General features: G+C 48.5%; 1 protein-coding gene across 28 annotated transcripts in view; it reads right to left on the bottom strand.

Moving 5' to 3' along the window:
• Positions 1–20,942, bottom strand: part of KLC1 (kinesin light chain 1) — a 70,206-nt gene that overhangs the window by 2,774 nt on the left and 46,490 nt on the right. For 5 of the 28 annotated variants that reach the window (XM_081548598.1, XM_081548585.1, XM_081548583.1 and 2 more), the window contains 2 exons: positions 13,162–13,323; positions 6,629–6,759 (listed from right to left, as the gene is read on the bottom strand). In XM_081548598.1, coding sequence (XP_081404724.1) covers positions 6,629–6,759; positions 13,162–13,323 — 293 coding nt within the window. Of the gene's footprint in view, positions 1–3,070; positions 3,138–6,628; positions 8,130–8,792; positions 8,844–13,161; positions 13,324–20,942 lie in introns of those variants that run through there. The other 23 variants (XM_081548591.1, XM_081548588.1, XM_081548590.1 and 20 more) reach the window with 16 other exon arrangements.

The following is a 20,942-nucleotide window of genomic DNA, read 5'->3' on the forward strand; positions in this document are numbered from 1 at the left end:
CCCCGTGTCCCCTGCCGTGCTGGCGAACTAAGTGCAAATGGCACACGCATCTCTGTGTTGGGGATTCCACGGAGGGTGTGTCTGCCTGGCTACTGCGCCGACTTGAACCTCACCTCGGCTGGCGTTATCCGAGTGCCGCTTTCATGTCCAGAAACCCCAGGATTACTACATCGCTCAAACACAAGCGCAAATAGAAACCCATCAGAAGCTGGCCCCACAGACGTAGCAGGCCTTCCCAGGAAATGGTATCAAGTGTAACGACAGGGAGCTGCAGGCTGTAAACTGAGTCCTCAGCCAGGCTGCTCCTTCCCTGTGAGGACGACTGGGGACATGATATTCCTAGCAGTCTTCTGACCAGACAAGAATACTTTTAAGTTTCAGAAACGAACCAGCTGAATCCCTGCAGCACCTGGGGGAGGGGCAGGAGGCTGAGAAGGCCCGGGTCCGCCCCGACACTCGTGCAGACACACACTCCTCCACAGCCTCTGGCTGGGGTGAGTCTAACTTGTCAGAAACAATGTGGAAATGGGTGCTGGCCCCCAAGGGTCCCCTCACTAGGAAAGGAGGGAGGGAGAGAGGGCTGGACCCCCAGCTGCCCTCTGAGAATAACACGGGGCTTCCCTCAAAGGCCAGAACAGGGAGCCTCCCTGCTAAACAGGCCAGCTTTTAGCGGCCTGGCCCCGCTCACCCAAACACTGCCTCCACGTGGCCTTGCAGAGGCCCCCACACCCTCAGGAAACGAGGCCAGCGGGCTCCACGCCAGGCCAGGGTCAACTAAGGGCCCTGCAGAGGAGGCCTGTTTTCACCAGCTGGGAGCATTCTGTCCTCAGCCCCACGCTTGCTCTTTCTGAATGCCCTTTGTTTTTCCAGAGACAACGGTCACTAAGGGAACCTGGGTGGGTTTCATACATCCTGAACCAGCTCCGCGGCTGGGAGAAAACACAAACGCAGTGGAGGCAGGAGCTGTGGCCCCCCCCGGGCTGTGAGGTGACTGACACATCACCCCCCACCTAAACGGGCACCCGAGAGGGCCACAGTGCCCACGTGGGGACACGGCTCTGCTCTTCCTCTTTGCTTTCAAGCACCTCTGCGGGGCACTCAGAACGAACGACCCGACCCCTGAGCAGCTGCCGTGCACAGGTGCGGTCAGGAGCCCCAGCCTGGCGGCCCCCCCGCCTCCAGGGACGTAGCGGCACTCATAAGCAGGCCCCTGTGCAGGGTGGCCCATTCTTCGATTAGAGACACGCCCGAAGTTTAAAGCCCCACCTCGCCATGACAAGACCCCAGGGTGTTGCTGCCTCCCCCCCTGCCCCCTGCTGGGCTGAAGGACTTGGGCAGCAAGGGCACCCCCAGAGGGAGCCCCTGGGAGAGGCCCAGGAGTCACACCACCTGACCCAGAGCAGCTCGTGAGGGCAAGGGGGCTGGGAGCACCTTTGCTGGGACATCACCCACTGATTAACAGGAGGATAAACTAAATCTGGAATCTGACGGCACCAGGAGGCCCACCCCCCCAGACCCTCCTCAGCGTGCACGCGCCCCGTGCACGGTGGGCGTCACCTGGAGTCGCCCTCAGCGAACCAGCTAGGGGGTCATGGTTCCCTTGAGCAATCTCAGGGCTGATCTGAAAATGCGTCCGTCAGAACCACCCTGTGGTTACTTAATCCTACAAAGAAGAGCTTTTAAAAGGAAAACACGCATCTCCGCGTGCCCGGTGCACAGGGCCCAGGAGGGGCACAGGCTGCAAAGGGGCTGCAATGCCGGGCAGGGGGACAAGAGAGCAGGGGGGTGGAGGGCAGGGCCTGCCCGCAGCCACCAGTTCCCGTTCTACAAGGACGTGGTTTAAGGTTCCCGTCTCCGTGAACAGCCTTAACACAACACAACTGAAGCAGCTTTCAGAGCGGGGCGGAGTCGGCGGGCAGCAGGCACGAGGGCTGCAGAGCTTAACGGAACTTAGGAAACGAGGCGGCCCCTGAAGTGGGCAGGGCCCTGGCCAAGCTCTGAGGGTCTCTGTGCATTAGCCTCGGAGCTTGACTTAGCTCTGCCTCCCCCACGGGCCTGGCACTCGGAGCCCTCGAGTCTGCCAGACAACTCCTTCGTTCCTGCGTGAGAGAACAAATGCAGAGGTCATTCTTCCCCAGCACCTCATGTGACACCGGCCTCCCACAGTCTTGACGCTGACTGACGTCACAAGAGTCCTGACGCTCAGACATGCGTGTGCAAGAAACAAGAATTGCGCCAAAGAACTGTATCAGCTCCCGACCTTTTGAAAACAAAGGGGCTTTCCTTCACCATCCTCACCAGGAACGCATCCTCCAGGCCCCATGCAGCCCCTGACCAGAGGGAGTGGGGGTCAGCACCCCTGACCAGAGGCCTGTGCACAGCCACCTCGGGTGCTGGGGGGAGCAGGGGGTCAGCACACCAGCTGGCCCGCCACCACCTAAGGACATCACAGTCACCAGGGGGACTGAGGCAACTGGGAGCTGGGTACAGTGCCCAGGATGCCTAGTCCAGGGGACAGCTGCCCGCACCAGGTCATAGAAGGGCCAGGGGCCTGGCCACACACGGAAGACAAAGAGGCCACATCTGATGGCGAGGGGGATGCCAATGGTCTTAAATGCAAAGATGGCCGGTTCGTGTGAGACTTGGACAGGTGACAAAGGGACTGTATTCACCTTAGTAAAGTTTTAAGTAACTTAAAAACACTGAGCAGCTTAGCCAGACGTTGCATTAGTTTCACACTCCAGCACCGCTGGGGGCTAAAGTCATAAATCAATACCTGTTATAACTGGTCAAGTTTTGTTATTACTTTATCATTTAATTTAGCTTTTAATTGTCAATCAACATTTTGAAGACCATTTATACGCTGAGAATGTTCCCAAAGCGAGCGCTCCCACAATTCAATAGTTAAGTCCATGCCGACTGTGAAAATGTCATCATGATGTCTACTTGTCTAGGATCAGGAATGCTAAAACGCTGACAGGCTGTGCTGGGACTGTGGCGGTGCGGAGTCAAGGCCCCACCAGCACGGTCCGGAAGGTGAAGGAGGCTAAAGCGGGGTGGGGCTCCTTACTTGGAAACAGTCTCCGGCCGCCTTGCCGCCCATGTTAAGGACATTGAGAGAACAGGCCCGCTTCATGCTGCACCGGCCGGCAGATGTGCAAGGACAAACCATCAGCACACGAGTCACCAGGAGTGGGGAGCGCAGCAAAGCCACCCCTCCACGGCCTGTCACCACGGTGTCCTGGGCCGTCCCTGACCAGGAGCAGGCCTGCATCTCGCCAGGTCTGGGAGGCCCACCCAGTTCCCAACACGGATGCCCCAGATATACTGTATTCCACACCCATTAGATAAAAACCACAGTTTCTCTGCATCTTCCTCAGCAAAATGCCTGTCTCGGAGTGCCACGTATAAACCTCGACGTCCTCAGAGCCTCCCTTTTCGAAGCCTGGCTCCTCCCAGAGCCGAGGCCCTGCCACTGCCGCCCGCGGACCCATAAACGCAGCCCTGAGAGACTGCGCCAAACAGGGCCCCGCAAAGCTCGCTACTGAGGTCAAATGCATGAACGTGGTATGTATTTCATATATTTTTCCATATTAAATCTAAGAAAAAACAAATAATCTTTTATTAGTAAAACCCTGAGGCTAGGGTTTCTCTGCCTAGAAACCAAAATTTAAAACAAATTTCATGGCTTTAGATTTACACAAAACATAGTGATTGATACATTTACTTTTTCCTTTGATTTGACACCTTTAAAATACTTAATATATCCTGCAAATTACCTACAATCTAAACTTACAATTATGGATAGCTGTAAAATACTGCATTGCTTACTGCCACTATGGATGACCTCAAACAGAAAGTCATCTTAGCTTTAAAAGCTAAAAGGACCAACAGGAAGGGTGATTTTAAAGTGTTTTAATAGGCTCAGTAATTCTGCATCTGAACTACCAACGTCAACAGTGACCACTATGCTGAGCGCGTGGCCATGAGGCTGAAGCACAGGTGTGGAGGCTGAGTACAACCAGACGCACACGCGTGCACGCACGCACAGGCACCCCAGCTGCAGGGACCAGAGGCCCAGGAACTGGCTGTGCAGCCACCGCACTGCAGGTCGAGTTCCAGGCACACAGCAGGCACGTCCTGAGGTCTCACTGAACAAACTACACCGAAGACAGAGCCTTAACTGACTTATCCCCAAGTAAAACTCGCTCCCCAAATTCCCCACCTATGACAGGACACAAACATCCCAGTGAACCCAGAGCCCTGCACAGCTTTTCCTCTGTCCAGAACCACTCAGGAGCAAAGCGCAGAATCCACCCCAATCACAAGTGCTGACATCTGGGCATGCTTCACGATTCTCTGATGTAATAGGCCAGCTAGCATTTTCTAAGATACACCACCTTTGTCCTCAAACTTCTCTTTACAAGATGAGATGAAAGAGTAACCTGATGGCTGTCAGCACCTCTTCTAAACCGCATCCCCACCCTGACTTAAACCCTCAGGGTGTGCAATGCCAAGGCATCCAGGGCCTCCTGGACTGTGCCCACCACGGGCCACAGACCCCACTCCCACAACCCCCAGCTTGGTGCCTCTCTCTCAAATGTGGCCCGACCAACAGCACTGGCATGACCTGGGAACTTGCTGGGAGGGCAAATCCCCTCGTGTGCCCCCTGCCCATCAGAAACGCAGGGACGGGCCTCGGCCCACGAGACGCTGAGGCCCGCTTGGGTTGGAGAGCCACCCGTCCAGTGAACTAAGATTGTTAATCTTATCTAGAAAGATTACTTTGTTTTATGCATTTGATGGAATAAACCTTCCAAATTATTTTTCAAAAAGTTCAGTAAGATACCATCCTAAGTTATATTATATATGAAAACTGTTAGTCTGTTCCTGTGTGGGGGTTCATTTTCATCAGGTCCCTCAGCTCGGGACTGCCCAGCACTATTAGCGCCATGAACGGACCGCACCAGGGAGCGGCCACACATGCCACCTCAAAGACAAACTATGAGCTCCGCCACATCCCAGGACTCAGAACTGGGCTCCGCATTACAAACAGGCTGTAAGACACCCAGAACCTCAAGCAGGCCACACGTGTGGCCACCCCGGGGGCGGCCTGTAGACAGTGAGCGCGTGCTGTGCGGTCCCCACACTCCTCAGAGCCGGCTGTGCGGTCCCCTCACTCCTCAGAGCCGGCTGTGCGGTCCCCGCACTCCTCAGAGCCGGCTGTGCGGTCCCCGCACTCCTCAGAGCTGGCTGCGGAAGGAACAGAAACTCGGCAGGCGCCCAGAAAGAGGCTCAGCCCTCCCAGCGTTGGGAACAAGAGGTTCAATCTTCCAAACGTCAGAGGGGCAGGCAGCACCCCATCGTTTTAGTTCTGGAAATCAAATAGGGGCCCCTCAGGACCTCCTTCCCTAACTGCGCTTGTCTCCTCCAGGCAGAACCGCCACCAGCACGACAACCCCACGTCCAAACCCTGCAGTGGTTTCACAGTGGATATCAGTGGAGCTCACACAACTCCCTGTGCAGACGCGGCTGTGGACACTTCTGAGAAGCAGGGCAGCATACAGATCCAACCATCCCTCTGGCCTCCAAAGCAAGTCCTCCACCAGCCGCACCGCCGTGGGGGCAGAGCTGAGGCGGGTCCCTCTCCCCACCAGTGAGGCTCAAGCCCGAGGGTGGGGCTGGGCGACACCAAGGGTCTTGGGACTCGGACCCTCCCTGAGGGCGGAGGAACGAGACGGGACATGCCCGACAGCAAAGGGACCCAGCTTTACAGTCCCACACATCAACCAAAGGAGTAACAGGTCAGAATTATTACAGCACTCAACGTGAAATGCTTTAAAACTGAGTCATACTAAGAATCAACATTTAAAAAGTAGGTGCCATTTTAGGGAGGCTGAGTTTCACAGACCAGCTGACAGCACAACCCAGTGCTTCTGGAAGAAATGCATCCAGAAAGAGGAAGCCCCTTAGACCAAAAATAACCCGGAAACCAGGCGACCTGTTAACACTTAACAGAGAAGGACAGAGAGCCCTTCCTCTGATGACCCTCATAAAAGACAAAGAGTATCTTAGAACCAAATTCCTCTGACAACTTAAAAGCTTTTGTTCAAAAGACCCTAAAAGATTCATCACTGAGACCCTTTTCTAATCACGTGGCAAAAGCTAACATTTTTTAAATCTCCAAAGAAATTCATTATAACAAAAAGTCTTGTCAAACTATTTTCTTCCTACAGTAATACCTGTATGATGGGATTTAATATACCCATAGCTGGCATTTGATTTCAAAAGATTAAAACTGGCTTAAAAAACGCATAGTGCATGTTAGGAGAAAATAACTTAGTATGCTCAGTAGTTTAATATTAAATTCTTACTTTTCACTGCCAAGGCTTTCTCTGAACATGTAACAAAACTAAAGAATTCCATAAATTTCTTTTAAAGCCTTCAGCTATTTTAGACTCTAAACAGGAAATTTCACAATTATTTCTCAACTTGTCCTGGCAAATAATTAGATTGCAACTACTGAACCTTCCATGGCTGCCACGTGGGGAGCAGGCTGGGCTGTGTGCTGAAGCCGGTGGGTGAGGAGGCGCGCGGGGTGGGGAGCATGGGGGCTGGAGATAGTTACCCGGGGTCCTTTGGCTCACTGTCTCGGGAACTTCCTCCCTTCAGCTTCCTAACCAGCTTCTCACTGCTGCGTCTAATTGAAGCCCGGAGTTTGCTAAAGGAACCACTGCGCTTTAAAGATCCAGAGCCATCCTGAAAGAAACGTGGACAAATGTGAAGCTGCAGGGGGTTCTCCTTCCAAAAATCCACATCATGGTCGACCTGCCGGTCTGTGACTTGCTGGTTATATGATTCCTACGGAAATTACCAATTTACATGTATGTAAATACACTTCAAACAGAAGTCTTCCCAGTTTAAATTTCACTCAAGATAACCCAAAGAATATGAAAACTTTTGAACATGAAAAAGCTCATTCAAAAAAAATAATTAAATCCCCCAAATAAAATTTATTACATTACTGTTTTGAAACAAAAGATACATAGAAAGTCTCAAGGAAATTAAGGCAGCTTCTAGAAATGTCACCAAAATCAAACTCCGTGTTTAATAAGCATGGCGGCACTGGGTCCACATAAGGGCACAGGACCCAAACCACTTAGGCTGACACAGCAGCTCCCTTTCAACAGTCCCATCTGCGTGCAACAGACACAATGCTGCTTCATCTGGTTTTAAAGGGCTGTTTCATTACATGCTGATGATAAAAGCAGTGGGAAAGGTAAACAAAACATTCATTCTATACACATAGCTAAAAACCCTTAGACCTTTGTAGGAAACAAGTAAAAGTGCGCCCAGCTTTCCCATTCTTGATTCAGACATTAATAACCGAAACACGTGGCAGTATCTGGACATGAAAATCACACACTCAAGAGTGAAAACGTGTGTATAGAGCAACTTTTATTCTCAGAAGGAACCACCTGGTTAGATGAACAGGAGCCCTGCCCCTCCCCCTCTAGAAGCTCCGAAAGGCCGCATTCCATGGAAAGCGCGAGAAGTTCTACGAGGCAGACAGACACCAAGACACAGGTCAGTTGGAGTGAGTTTATTAGAAGTTAGAAAGACACAAATACACAAATCACTGAACACTTAAAGATTAGTAGAGAAAAGCAGAAGTGCCAAAACTCCACATGAAGACTACACAGCCGATTCTACTCGAGCACGATCCAAAGGGGGCGCCCAGGGCCCAGCGCAGTCCCGCCAGGGCGGCCGAGCGCCCGGGAGAGCACATGCCCTACTCTGACAGGCTAGGAGGGTCGCGGTCAGCATCATGCCATGGCGGGGACACCAGGGACTATTAACTACCTCTCACAAAGGGGACGGCTAGGCGCTGGTCGTCTAGCTCGTGTATCACACAGTAGATGGTTTATTAATACAGTCTGTATGACTAAGTACATATCTGGCAAAGCTACATGTATACAGAGATAAGGAACCCCCGACAGGACAGCAGCACCAGAAGGAGTGGCCAGTCAGACAGAGAATCCTAGGGATGCTAGACAGCAGTCAGCACTGGAGAGAGAGGAGAAGCCCGTCATGCAGGAGACAGCGGGTGTCGCACAGGGCGGCTAGGCCTGTCAGACAGAAACGGAGAGAGAGCCCGGTGAGAGCCAGGCCAGAGCCGCGCCCGCGCAGCACAGCTCGGCCTACAGTATTTCTAGGTCACAGCCCCTCGGCGGTGTTTTCGCTGCTTCGGTGTTTGGGGTTACCTTCTGCCTGCCCCTGTCAACCCCGTATGAGACAGGTCCTGGACATTATGTAAGCTACCTTTACTTCATCTACTCTTCACGCCGAACTGTCGTCAAAGCAAAATCCAACATTTTAGAACATGGACTGGCACCGTGGCAGAAATCTCCTTGAAACACAACAATGAAATGTCTTTCAAGTTACTGTACATAAGGAGATTCCGAAACAAAGAAGCACAGTGACCACAAGGAAGACTCCACGGGTGCGAGGAGTGCACTCATGTCAGCCTTGACTCAGGAATCCTCCTGCAGCCCTGAGCTACAAAGGGACCTCTGAACTCAGACAGGACTTCCTCTAAAATACACTGACATTTCAGACATTTCAGAAATTTTAAGAAACACTGGCTTTCAAAGTTTATAGCACATTTTAAACATGCAGTTGATAATCCAAAGCATTCAACTTGGAAGCGGATCTCCGCGGCGGCACGCATCCTGGTCCTGGCCGGCGGGGAGCCCGCCCGCGGGGACCTGCGCCCGCCCGCGCTGACTCACCATGCGATGCTGAGCAAGTCATTTAACCAGCCCGAGCTTCATCTTTCTCATCTTTAAAATGGAAAAATAAAACTTGTTACCAACTCCCCATCAGTGCTGGGAGGACAAGAAAACATAAGTTCTGCTGCTCTTCAGAAAAAGCATATTATTAAAATGTTAATATAATTCTGTAAATAGTACACCTTCCGTTCACTTCAAAATTCAGTGCTACACTGTAGGAGTGTCATTCATAACCTTCCTGCCCTGGACACTCCAGAGCACCAAGAGTCCCTTCCCTCCGTCTCACACACGCACACATTCACTCTCCCCCGCCCCCCACAGGGCAGGCTGGGGGGGCAGACCCGGGGAGGGGTGCCCGCCCTCCTGGCTCTCACCCCCTGGGGCCCGCACCGGAGAGAACCATCGGAAGGACAGCACGAACCACCCAAACTGGGCGGGTTTCTACTCAGCACAGACTTGAGGGGTGGGAAGTGGCCCTGCATTCAACTTGGAAAACCATCTAGATCTCTACTCTGCCACAGAAGAACGCCTGCATCAAAGAGTGGGCTTTGGGAAAGACACCGACAATACGAGGAGCAGGTCAAGAGCCGCACAGCGGTGCGTATTAGCTACGGACTCGGGGGACTTGGTACTTTTGAATTCTCTTCCTTTGGTATGTTCTCGTTGTCTTCCTAATGTCATTTTTAAAAATAAAAATTAAACTATTTGTAACTAACAGTGTATCTCACTCCCAGTAATCCTGGGGAAGAGCTCTTGAGTGAGAAGCTTTCAGAATCATTAACATGGGAGGCAGCGTGATAAAAATGCGGATGTGGAGTGGGGCTCCTCCAGAAGGACCCCAGCAGAGAACCGGGCACTCCAGGCTGACACCCCACTCAGAATGGGAGATGTGCGGTGTTTCCTGGTAGCCTGGTGGGACCACTGCCAATGCAATTCCTTAATCACAGTGCAGCCCTGAAGCTCTGCATGGCCACTGGGGACCCAGGTCCCCACGACTGACATACGTGGGCTGCAAAGACCCGCGAGGCCAGTTTTGCCCAGAAAGGCTTACTGTACACGGACTGTGGACTGTGTCTTTAGAGACAGGACCATTAGAGACTTATCCTGACAGTGACTTTTAGACCTGAAGAGTCTACCTACAGCAATGCTTGATGAAGTTACACTTTCAGGTGCTTCAATATGATCTTTATGGTACATTAAAAAAAGACCAGAATTGTATCTCTCTAAACAAATTATCTACCGTATTGAGAATCTGATCCAGAAACTTCACCTGAATTATCAGAATATATCCAGCAGGCTTACTGCTCTTGTATTTGCACAGCATACGACTCAGCTGGGTGCTGAGCCAGCCGTGCAGTATCTGCACGGGTCATAATCATAGCCCACTTGTCTACCTTTCCTGGTCAGTGTTACTTCTGAGTGTTGAGAAGGCCTGCGCCTGGGGTCCTGTGAAAACCCAAGTGAGGGCTGCTCAGCGCTCTCCCTCCGCAGAGGCTTCCAAACTTTTTAAGGAGCACTGACACCCTTTTGTGTTTTTGACCACTTGGCTCACATTTCTTTATTAGGGGACAAATTCTTTTACCCGTGAAATCCTTTTTTAAAAAATTAAAATCTAATGTAGAACCGCAATATAAAACAAAACCTAAATAGCATTTTCTCATTGTAAGTGTGTACCAAGTTCTTATGATAGTAAAGAACAAGGTGGCTGCCTCACAGACCTGTGATCTGAAATGTGAAGTTACCGACAGGTCCAGCCTCAGCACTCACCTCAGCTCTCAATTTATTACTATTTTATCCTGACCGCATAACACTGAGAAAATCTTAATGCCCACAGGAAGAGTGGCTGCAAACAGCAACAATTCTTCATCTGTTTGCCTTGGAGCCCCAGGGAAGCCTGCACTCACGCTGAGATGGCATCAGGCACTTAACCTCACACCTGGGCAGAGAAGGTGGGGACAGCATGTGTGAGCCCTAAACCCAGGTGATGCTTACAACGGGCTCCTCTGATTCAGCAAAGCTGAATTTAAAGAACACCTAAGGGTGCATACGGCTTTCTTGCCTCTTCTTAAAAACACATGCAGTGAAAATAAAACGAGTCAACTGCTGAGAAAGCAGCATGGCCCCCAAACCTCAGTGCTTCCAGGGGAAGCTGGTCTGAGAGATGAGGCCTGCGGGGGTGGGGTGGGTCTGAGCGGGCGCTTGCTCTCCCCCCTGGTGAAGCCCAGGAGCTCTCTGCTTACTCACTGCTTCACGGAAGATCCCATTTGAAGGGTGGGTTCCTTATGCTGCCTGAAGTGATTTTAGGTGCTGCACTGGATGACCTAAAATCTCGATTCTTTTCAGCCAATGAACCCACTGCCACGCCAAACGCCCTGGAGTGGATTTTGTCAAAGACACAGAGCCGCTGGTGTCCAGGAGTTAAGTAAAAAGGTACCCAGTGCCCACCGTGTGCCCGTCCTGAGTGACAGCCTGTCCCAGGGAGAGGAGATGTGAGACGAAAGAGGGAGCAGGCAGGCACTGGGGGGCAGGGAGGTGGGGGCCTCCACCCTCCGCACCCACGGCTCCCACGGCCCACCTCTCCACGGGGGGTGAGAGCAGCTCTCCTCACCCGGGTCTCAGTCGTGAAGACTCTAAGAGAACCCTGAGGTGTCAATGATTTTATTATCCCATGATGTCACTGAAAGATTGACCTAGAAATACTGTCTCAAGAGAAAGCTCCCCCAGAACTTCACTCTGAAGGATCAAACCCTGCCCCCTGGCTTCTCAGGACTAGCGGGGGGCGGGCCCTCTACACAAAGCACGCGGACAGCAGCCACCACGGGGAGAGTACAGTACACAGTGCGGGCTGGACGCAGACACCGGCAGGGCTGTGCCGCCGCCATCTCGCTCTGGACGACTGCCCAACGGGCGAGTGGTCAAAGCACATGCTGATTGGTTGTCTTGGCACAGGAAGAACCAAAGCCAGGAAGCTGCCAGATAAAGACAGTAAAAGGCGTTCTCCCTCAAAGTCTGGCCAGTAATGTTCCTGTGTAAAATGTTAACCTAGAATGCTGATCCTTGCCCTACTGCTACAACCAGAGAAAATCCCAAAGAATAGATTCAAAAAGACAGACTGTAAGAAAGACCCTAAACTATTTGGCAAAACATCTGCACAGTTAAAACTGTTCAGGTTGTATTTTTTATTGTTGTTTAGTCCAACTCTACAACTCCATGGACTGTAGCCCACCAGGTTCCTCTGTCCATGGAATTCTCCAAGCAAGAATACTGGAGTGGGTTGCCATTCCCTTCTCCAGGGAATCTTCCCGACCCAGGAATAGAACCCAGGTCTCCCGCATTGCAGGCAGATTCTTACCACTGAGCAACCCGGGAAACTCTCATCAAATTGCATTGCATGACTTCAAACAAAAAAAAAAGAACAGTACACCTGACTGTATTCAAAGTAAACTTGCATTCAACCCTCTCCCATAAAAGTGAAATTCCAAAGATGCCAGCTCAAGGTGTTACAAAAGCTCACTGGAAAACGTGCAGAAGGACACGTGCTCTCTGGCAACCCTGGAGAAGAGCAATGGGAAGACGTTCCTTGGAGGCAGAGTCTGCCAGGAAGGTGACAAGTGTCCGATGCAGGCACAAGCTTGCAACCCAAAGGCCCCTGGCAGGCCCTCCGTGGACTGAGCCAGGACAGGAAGAGCGTGCGTGTGCTGAGTCGCTCAGTCGTGTCTGACTCTTTGCGACCCCATGGACCGTAGCCCACCAGGCTCCTCTGTCCACGGGATTCTCCAGGCAAGAATACTGGAGTGGGTTGCCATGCCCTCCGGGGGCTCTTCCCCACCCAGGGACTGAACCTGCGTCTCTTACGTCTCCTGCATAGGCAGGTGGGTTCTTCACCACTAGTGCCGCGTGGGAGGCCCTGTCCTGTTCTCTTCTACAGACAAGTTCTACTTGGGATCATCATTTTCCTTTGAAGGATTGATTAATTCTAACAAAATCTACAGCAGCCTCGTCAGTGAAATTAGGAGCACTGAAGTTAGCAATGAAAATGGGTTAAGTTAAAAAAGCGAGTTAGTTCTCTGCCGCACTAATCCTAACATTAAAATCAAACCAGATGATGGAGTATGCTTTAAACAACCAGGACACTCAATCAGCATTACGTGCTCAGAGGAAAGCCAACAGCTCTCACAGATTCCTAAAGAGAAGACAATTATCTCTTCAAACAAGTAACAGACTGCAGTATTAGCAGAAGATTCGAACTTACAAAAGGCTTAATTTGTACTTAATTTGAGAAAAGGAGGCTGCCTACAAGCGAGCCGGGAGACGCCGGGCCGCGGCCTCCGCGGCAGGGCTGGACGGGCGCGCTGTGTACTGTACTTACCCCGTTCCACTCTACGCTCATACTCACTTCCTCCCCTCCGTCAGGGCCGCTCTCGTACTTGACCACGTCCACGCTGAGGCTCTCCCGGCTCCTCCGCTTCTCTGTGTTCTCAGGGTCATTCAGCACTTCGGCTACCCTCTGTTTGTGAACATTGTCAAGACCCTGCGAGCCAGGCAGGGGGACAAGGGTTTGATCCATTAGCACTGAAGTTTTATTTATTTATTTATTTTTCAAACTTTATCTCTTTATTTAAGTTTGGCTTTAATAGTTTATTAAAAATTCTTGAATTTGTAAATATTAAAACACTGCAATTTACTACTGATGCAAGAATGACAATGTACTAGCAAGAAAATCAAAGCAGAAGCTAAACTATTCAGAAGCAATAGCAACTCCATAATTCAAAGACAACTTGAACACGCAATTTTAAAGAGTTTAATAAGGCTCAAAGCAGCCGCTTAGCCGGCAGTGACGCTATCCCACCGGCAGACGGTGCTGCAAAGTATCTCAGGTACAGCGGGAAGCCCATTTTACCAATGGCTGTCGCGATCTCATGAAGATCTTTTTTGTACAGTTCTTCTGTGTATTCTTGCCACCTCTTCTTAATATCTTCTGCTTCTGTTAGGTCCATACCATTTCTGTCCTTTATCGAGCCTATCTTTGCATGAAATGTTCCTTTGGTATGTCTAATTTTCTTGAAGAGGTCTCTAGTCTTTCCCAATCTGTTGTTTTCCTCTATTTGTTTGCACTGATCGCTGAGGAAGGCTTTCTTATCTCTCCTTGCTATTCTTTGGAACTCTGCATTCAGATGAGAATATCTTTCCTTTTCTCCTTTGCTTTTCGCTTCTCTTCTCTTCCCAGCTATCTGTAAGGCCTCCTCAGACAGCCATTTTGCTTTTTTGCATTTCTTTTCCATGGGGATTTTCTTGATCCCTGTCTCCTGTACAATGTCACGAACCTCTGTCCATAGTTCATCAGGCACTCTGTCTATCAGGTCTAGTCCCTTAAATCTATTTGTCACTTCCACTGTATACTCATAAGGGATTTGATCTAGGTCATACCTGAATGGTCTAGTGGTTTTCCCTACTTTCTTCAATTTAAGTCTGAATTTGGCAATAAGCAGTTCATGATCTGAGCCACAGTCTGCTCCTGGTCTTGTTTTTGCTGACTGTATAGAGCTTCTCCATCTTTGGCTGCAAAGAATATAATCAATCTGATTTCGGTGTTGACCATCTGGTGATGTCCACGTGTAGAGTCTTCTCTTGTGTTGTTGGAATAGGGTGTTTGCTATTACCAGTGCGTTCTCATGGCAAAACTCTATTAGCCTTTGCCCTGCTTCATTCTGTACTCCAAGGCCAAACTTGCCTGTTAGGCCAGGTGTTTCTTGACTTCCTACTTTTGCATTCCAGTCCCCTATAATGAAAAGGACATCTTTTTTGGGTGTTAGTTCTAGAAGGTCTTGTAGGTCTTCATAGAACCGTTCAACTTCAGCCTCTTCGGCGTTACTGGTCGGGGCATTGACTTGGATTACCGTGATATTGAATGGTTTGCCTTGGAAACGAACAGAGATCATTCTGTCGTTTTTGAGATTACATCCAAGTACTGCATTTTGGACTCTTTTGTTGACCATGATGGCTACTCCATTTCTTCTAAGGGATTCTTGCCCACAGTAGTAGATATAATGGTCGTCTGAGTTAAATTCACCCATTCCAGTCCATCTTAGTTCGCTGATTCCTAGAATGTCGACGTTCACTCTTGCCATCTCCTGTTTGACCACTTCCAGTTTGCCTTGATTCATGGACCTAACATTCCAGGTTCCTATGCAATATTGCTCTTTACAGCATCGGACTTTGTGTCTATCACCAGTCACATCCACAGTTGGGCATCGTTTCTGCTTTGGCTCCATCCCATCATTCTTTCTGGAGTTATTTCTCCACTGATCTCCATTAGCATATTGGGCACCTACTGACCTGGGGAGTTCATCTTTCAGTGTCCTATCCTTTTGCCTTTTCATACTGTTCATGGGGTTCTCAAGTCAAGAATACTGAAGTGGTTTGCCATGCCCTTCTCCCAGATAATCACGATGGTGTGATCACTCACCTAGAGCCAGACATCCTGGAATGTGAAGTCAAGTGGGCCTTAGAAAGCATCACTACGAACAAAGCTAGTGGAGGTGATGGAATTCCAGTTGAGCTATTTCAAATCCTCAAAGGCGATGCTGTGAAAGTGCTGCACTCGATATGCCAGCAAATTTGGACAACTCAGCAGTGGCCACAGGACTGGAAAAGGTCAGTTTTCATTCCAATCCCAAAGAAAGGCAATGCCAAAGAATGCTCAAACTACCGCACAATTGCACTCATCTCACATGCTAGTAAAGTAAGGCTCAAAATTCTCCAAGCCAGGCTTCAGCAATACGTGAACCGTGAACTTCCAGATGTTCAAGCTGGTTTTAGAAAAGGCAGAGGAACCAGAGATCAAATTGCCAATATCCGCTGGATCATCGAAAAAGCAAGAGAGTTCCAGAAAAACATCTATTTCTGCTTTATTGACTATGCCAAAGCCTTTGACTGTGTGGATCACAATAAACTGTGGAAAATTCTGAAAGAGATGGGAATACCAGACCATCTGACCTGTCTCTTGAGAAACCTGTATGCAGGTCAGGAAGCAACAGTTAGAACTGGACATGGAACAACAGACTGGTTCCAAATAGGAAAAGGAGTACATCAAGGCTGTATATTGTCACCCTGCTTATTTAACTTATATGCAGAGTACATCATGAGAAACGCTGGGCTGGAAGAAACACAAGCTGGAATCAAGATTGCCAGGAGAAATATCAATAACCTCAGATATGCGGATGACACCACCCTCATGGCAGAAAGTGAAGAAGAACTAAAGAGCCTCTTGATGAAGGTGAAGGAGGAGAGTGAAAAAGTTGGCTTAAAGCTCAACGTTCAGAAAACTAAGATCATGGCATCTGGTCCCATCACTTCATGGCAAATAGATGGGGAAACAGTGGAAACAGTGTCAGACTTTACTTTTTTGGGCTCCAGAATCACTGCTGATGGTGACTGCAGCCATGAAATTAAAAGACGCTTACTCCTTGGAAGGAAGGTTATGGCCAACCTAGATAGCATGTTTAAAAGCAGAGACATTACTTTGCCAACAAAAGTCCGTCTAGTCAAGGCTATGGTTTTTCCAGTGGTCATGTATGGATGTGAGAGTTGGACGGTGAAGAAAGCTGAGCGCCGAAGAATTGATGCTTTTGAACTGTGGTGTTGGAGAAGACTCTTGAGAGTCCCTTGGACTGCAAGGAGATCCAATCAATCTATCCTAAAAGAGATCAATCCTGGGTGTTCATTGGAGGGTATGATGTTGAAGCTGAAGCTCCAATACTTTGGCCACCTCATGCGAAGGGTTGACTCATTGGAAAAGACCCCGATGCTGGGTAGGCTTGGGGGCGGAAGGAGAAGGGGACGACAGAGGATGAGATGGTTGGATGGCATCACCGACTCGATGAACATGGGTTTGGGTAGACTCCGGGAGTTGGTGATGGACAGGGAGGCCTGGCGTGCTGCAATTCATGGGGTCGCAGAGAGTTGGACACGACTGAGCGACTGAACTGAACTGAACTGAACTGTCGCGATCTCATTACTTCAACTGATGAGTTCATATTATAATGTATTTTATTAATCATTTTTACTGCTTATTGCAGTTACTCTTATACTACTTACTAACTGGTACAGAAGTGTTTTAACATCTGGTTGAACAGTACCAGTGCTAACCGCCTGAATGTCAGCGCTGTCTCCTCCAATTAGGACAGAAGCCACCAGGCTCCTGTGGGAGGGTAATCCCTAGGCCGCCGCCCCCGCCCGCTCTCCAGGGCTTGTTCCATCACTAACCCCACTTTCCTGCATTTTCAGTGTTTCCTCCTCCACTCAACCCTTCTTCTAACAGTATGTTAAAACGTCCAAAACTTGAAAGCAAGTTTTTTTCTCGATTTTATATACTCTGCTCTCTCCATTTTTCTCTCCTTCCAAACACAACCAAACTTCTTTAAAAATTATCTCCTTTTCTCAACTGCCTTCACTTCCTTCTTCCAAATTATTCTCAATCCCCTGACATCTGGGACTTATGATCCCACCTGTCCGATGCAGCTGCTCCCACCAAGACCAGCGAGGCTTCTCTTTACTAAACCCAGCGGACTCTCTTCCTTCTTGTCATGAACCCTCAGCAGCATCCCACCGTGCCCTTCCCTCCTCGGCTTTCAGCGCACCACACTTCCTAGGTTTTATCCTGTCTGCTGACTCCTCTTTCCCTGCCCTCTCTATAGTCTCCACATTCTTCCTCAGCTCTCTTCTCAAGGATCTCAGCTACCCTCCTCCCACCTGTATGCTGCTGCTGCTAAGTCGCTTCAGTCGTGTCCGACTCTGTGCGACCCCATACACGGTAGCCCACCAGGCTCCCCCATCCCTGGGATTCTCCAGGCAAGAACACTGGAGTGGGTTGCCATTTCCTTCTCCAAGCACTGAACTTTTATTGAGGATTTCTTTTGTTTATTTTTATTTTTTATTGAAGGATAACTGCCTTACAGAATTCTGTTGTTTTCTGTCAAACTTCAACATGAATCAGCCATAGGTATACATATATCCCCTCCCTTTTGAACCTCCTTCTCATCTCCCGCCCCATCTCTCCTCTCTAGGTTGATACAGAGCCCCTGTTTGAGTTTCCTGATCCATACAGCAAATTCCCATGGTCATCTATTTTACACATGGTAATATAAGTTTACATATTACTTTTTCCATACATCTCACCCTCTCCTCCCTTCTCCGCATATTCGTAAGTCTATTCTCTATGTCTGTTTCTCCACTACTGCCCTGTAAATAAATTCTTCAGTACCATCTTTCTAGATTCTGTATATATGCGTTGCTGCTGCTGCTGCTAAGTCGCTTCGGTTGGGTCCAACTCTGTGCGACCCCATAGACGGCAGCCCACCAGGCTCTGCTGTCCCTGGGATTCTCCAGGCAAGAATACTGGAGTGGGTTGTCATTTCCTTCTCCAGTGCATGAAAGGGAAAAGTGAAAGTGAAGTCACTCAGTTGTGTCCGACTCTTAGCGACCCCATGGACTGCAGCCTACCAGGCTCCTCCATCCATGGGATTTTCCAGGCAAGAGTACTGGAGTGGGGTGCCATTGCCTTCTCCGATATATGCATTAGAATATGATATTTATATGCGTTACAATATGATATTTATCTCTTTCTGACTTACTTCACTCTGTATAATAGGTTCTAGGTTCATCCACCTCATTAAAACTGACTCAAATGCGTTCCTTTTTATGGCAATTTTCTTAAATTTACTGAGGTTTGATTTGTGACCCAAGATGTGATCTATCCTGGAGAATGTTCCATGTGCACGTGAGAAGCAGCTGTATTCTGCACTTGGATGGAATGTCCAAAAGATTATCAATGAGATCCATCTCATCTAATGTATCATTTTAAGACCTGTGTTTCCTTATTAATTTTGTCTGGATGCTCTGTCCATTGGCGTGAGTGGGGTGTTAGAGTCTCCTACTATTACTGTGTTACTGTCAATTTCTCCTTTTATGTCTGTTAGTGTTCGTCTTACGTACTGAGGTGCTCCTATGTTGGCTGGGTGCACAGAAATTTACAATTGTTATGTCTTCCTCCTGGACTGATCCCCTGATCATTATGTAGTGTCCTTCCTTATTTCCTGTAATATTCTTTAAGGTCTCTTTTGTCTGATTTGAGGATGGCTACTCCAGCTTTCTTTTGCTTCCCATTTGCATGGGATATATGTTTCCATCCTCTCACTTTCAAGTCTGTATGTGTCTTAAGGTCTGAAGTGGGTTTCCTGTAGACAGCATATATATGGGTCTTGTTTTTGTATCCATTCAGCCAGTTTGTGTCTTTTGGTTGGAGCATTTAATCAATTTACATTTAAAGTAATTACTGATACATATATATTCCTATTGCCATTTTCTTAATTGTTTGGGGCTGATTTTGTAGATCTTTTTCTCCTCCTGTATTTCTTGACTGTATAAGTCAGTTTAACATTTATTATAAAGCTGGTTTGATGGTACTGAATTCTCTTAACTTTTGCTTGTCTGAAAAGCTTTTTATCAATTTTGAATGAGATCCTTACCGGGTACAGTAATCTTGGTTGTCGATTTTCTCCTTTCAGTATGCTAAATATATCCTGCCATTCCCTTCTGGCCTGCAGTTTCTGCTGAAAGATCAGCTGTTAAACCTATGGGGTTTTCCTTGTATGTTACTTGTTGCTTGTCCCTGCTGCTTTTAATATTCTTTTTTTGAGTTTAGTCTTTGTTAGTTTGATTAGTATGTGTCTTGGTGTGTTTCTCCTTGGGTTTATCCGTATGGGACTCTTTGCACCTCTTACACTTGATTTACTATTTCCTTTTCAATGTTGGGGAAATTTTCAACTATAACCTCTTCAAAAATTTTCTCATCCCCTTTCTTTTTCTCGTCTTCTTCTAGGACCCCTATAATTCACATATTGGTGCGTTTGATATTGTCCCAGAGGTCTATGAGACTATCCTCACTTCTTTTCATTCTTTTTACTTTATTCTGCTCTTCAGAAGTTATTTCCACCATTTTACCTTCCAGCTCACTGATTCGTTCTTCTGCTTCAGATATTCTACTATTGATTCCTTCTAGAATATTTTCAATTTCAGTAATTGTGTGGTTTTTCTCTATATATTTATTCTTTAATTCTTTGAGGTCTTTGTTAATTGATTCTTGCATTTTCTCCATTTTGTTTTCAAGGTTTTTTATTATCTATCATTATTCTGAATTCTTTTTCAGGGAGTTTGCCTATTTCCTCTTCATTTATTTGGACTTCTGTGTTTCCAGTTTGTTCCTTCATCTGCCTTTACATTCTTTTTTTTTTTTTTTTTAACTTATTGTATTTGAGGTCTCCTTCTCCCAGGCTTCAAGGCTGAACTCCTGCTTCCTGTTGGTTTCTGCCGTCCTAATGGTTGGTCCCGTGGTTTGTGTAAGCTTCGTAGAGGGTGAGATTTGTACTGAGTTGTTGTTTGTTTGTCCTCTGCTGGGCAAGGCTGAGTGAGGTGGTCATCCTGTGTGCTGATGATTCAGTTTGTATTTTCGTTTTGTTTGCTGTTTAGATGAGGCGTCCTGCACAGGGCGCTACTGGTGGTTGGGTGACGCTGGGTCATGTATTCAAGTGGTCTCCTTTGTGTGAGTTCTCACTCTCTGATACTCCCCAGGGTTAGTTCTCTGGTGGTCTAGGGTCTTGGGAGTCAGTGCTCCCACTCCAAATGCTCAGGGGTTGATCTCTGTCAACCTCCTCCTACCAGCACTGTGCTGTGGGTTTTGTCTGTGCATTCACTGGGAAGACAGTGACCAGCCTCAGAAACCCGTGTGGGGGAAGGCAACTGTCCTCTTGCTGAACTGCTGCACCGGCCTCTTCACAGCCTTCTCTGTCCTCCATGCATCCCAGGACTCCGCCAAGCTGACCTTCTGACTCTACTTTTGAGCGTCTATTGCGGATTTCTGAGATGACTAAACACATGGTAGGGAGAAAAAGCTCTTAAGCGTTGGAGGGTAAGTGAGAACAGTGATTCTTAAGAACATACAGACTTGTACATTTCACTGTAGAGATTTTTACCTCAAATTTTAAAACACTATGAATGAATACTGAGCTCCAGGTAATGAGGTGCATGCTGAAGTATTTAGAAGGAAGTGTACTGAGGTATACAACTCTGAAAGGCATCCCAACAAAAGGACTG

Source organism: Giraffa tippelskirchi, chromosome 12 (genome assembly GCF_054371585.1).
Source record: "Giraffa tippelskirchi isolate mGirTip1 chromosome 12, T2T-mGirTip1v1.2.pri, whole genome shotgun sequence".
Lineage (NCBI taxonomy): Eukaryota > Metazoa > Chordata > Mammalia > Artiodactyla > Giraffidae > Giraffa > Giraffa tippelskirchi.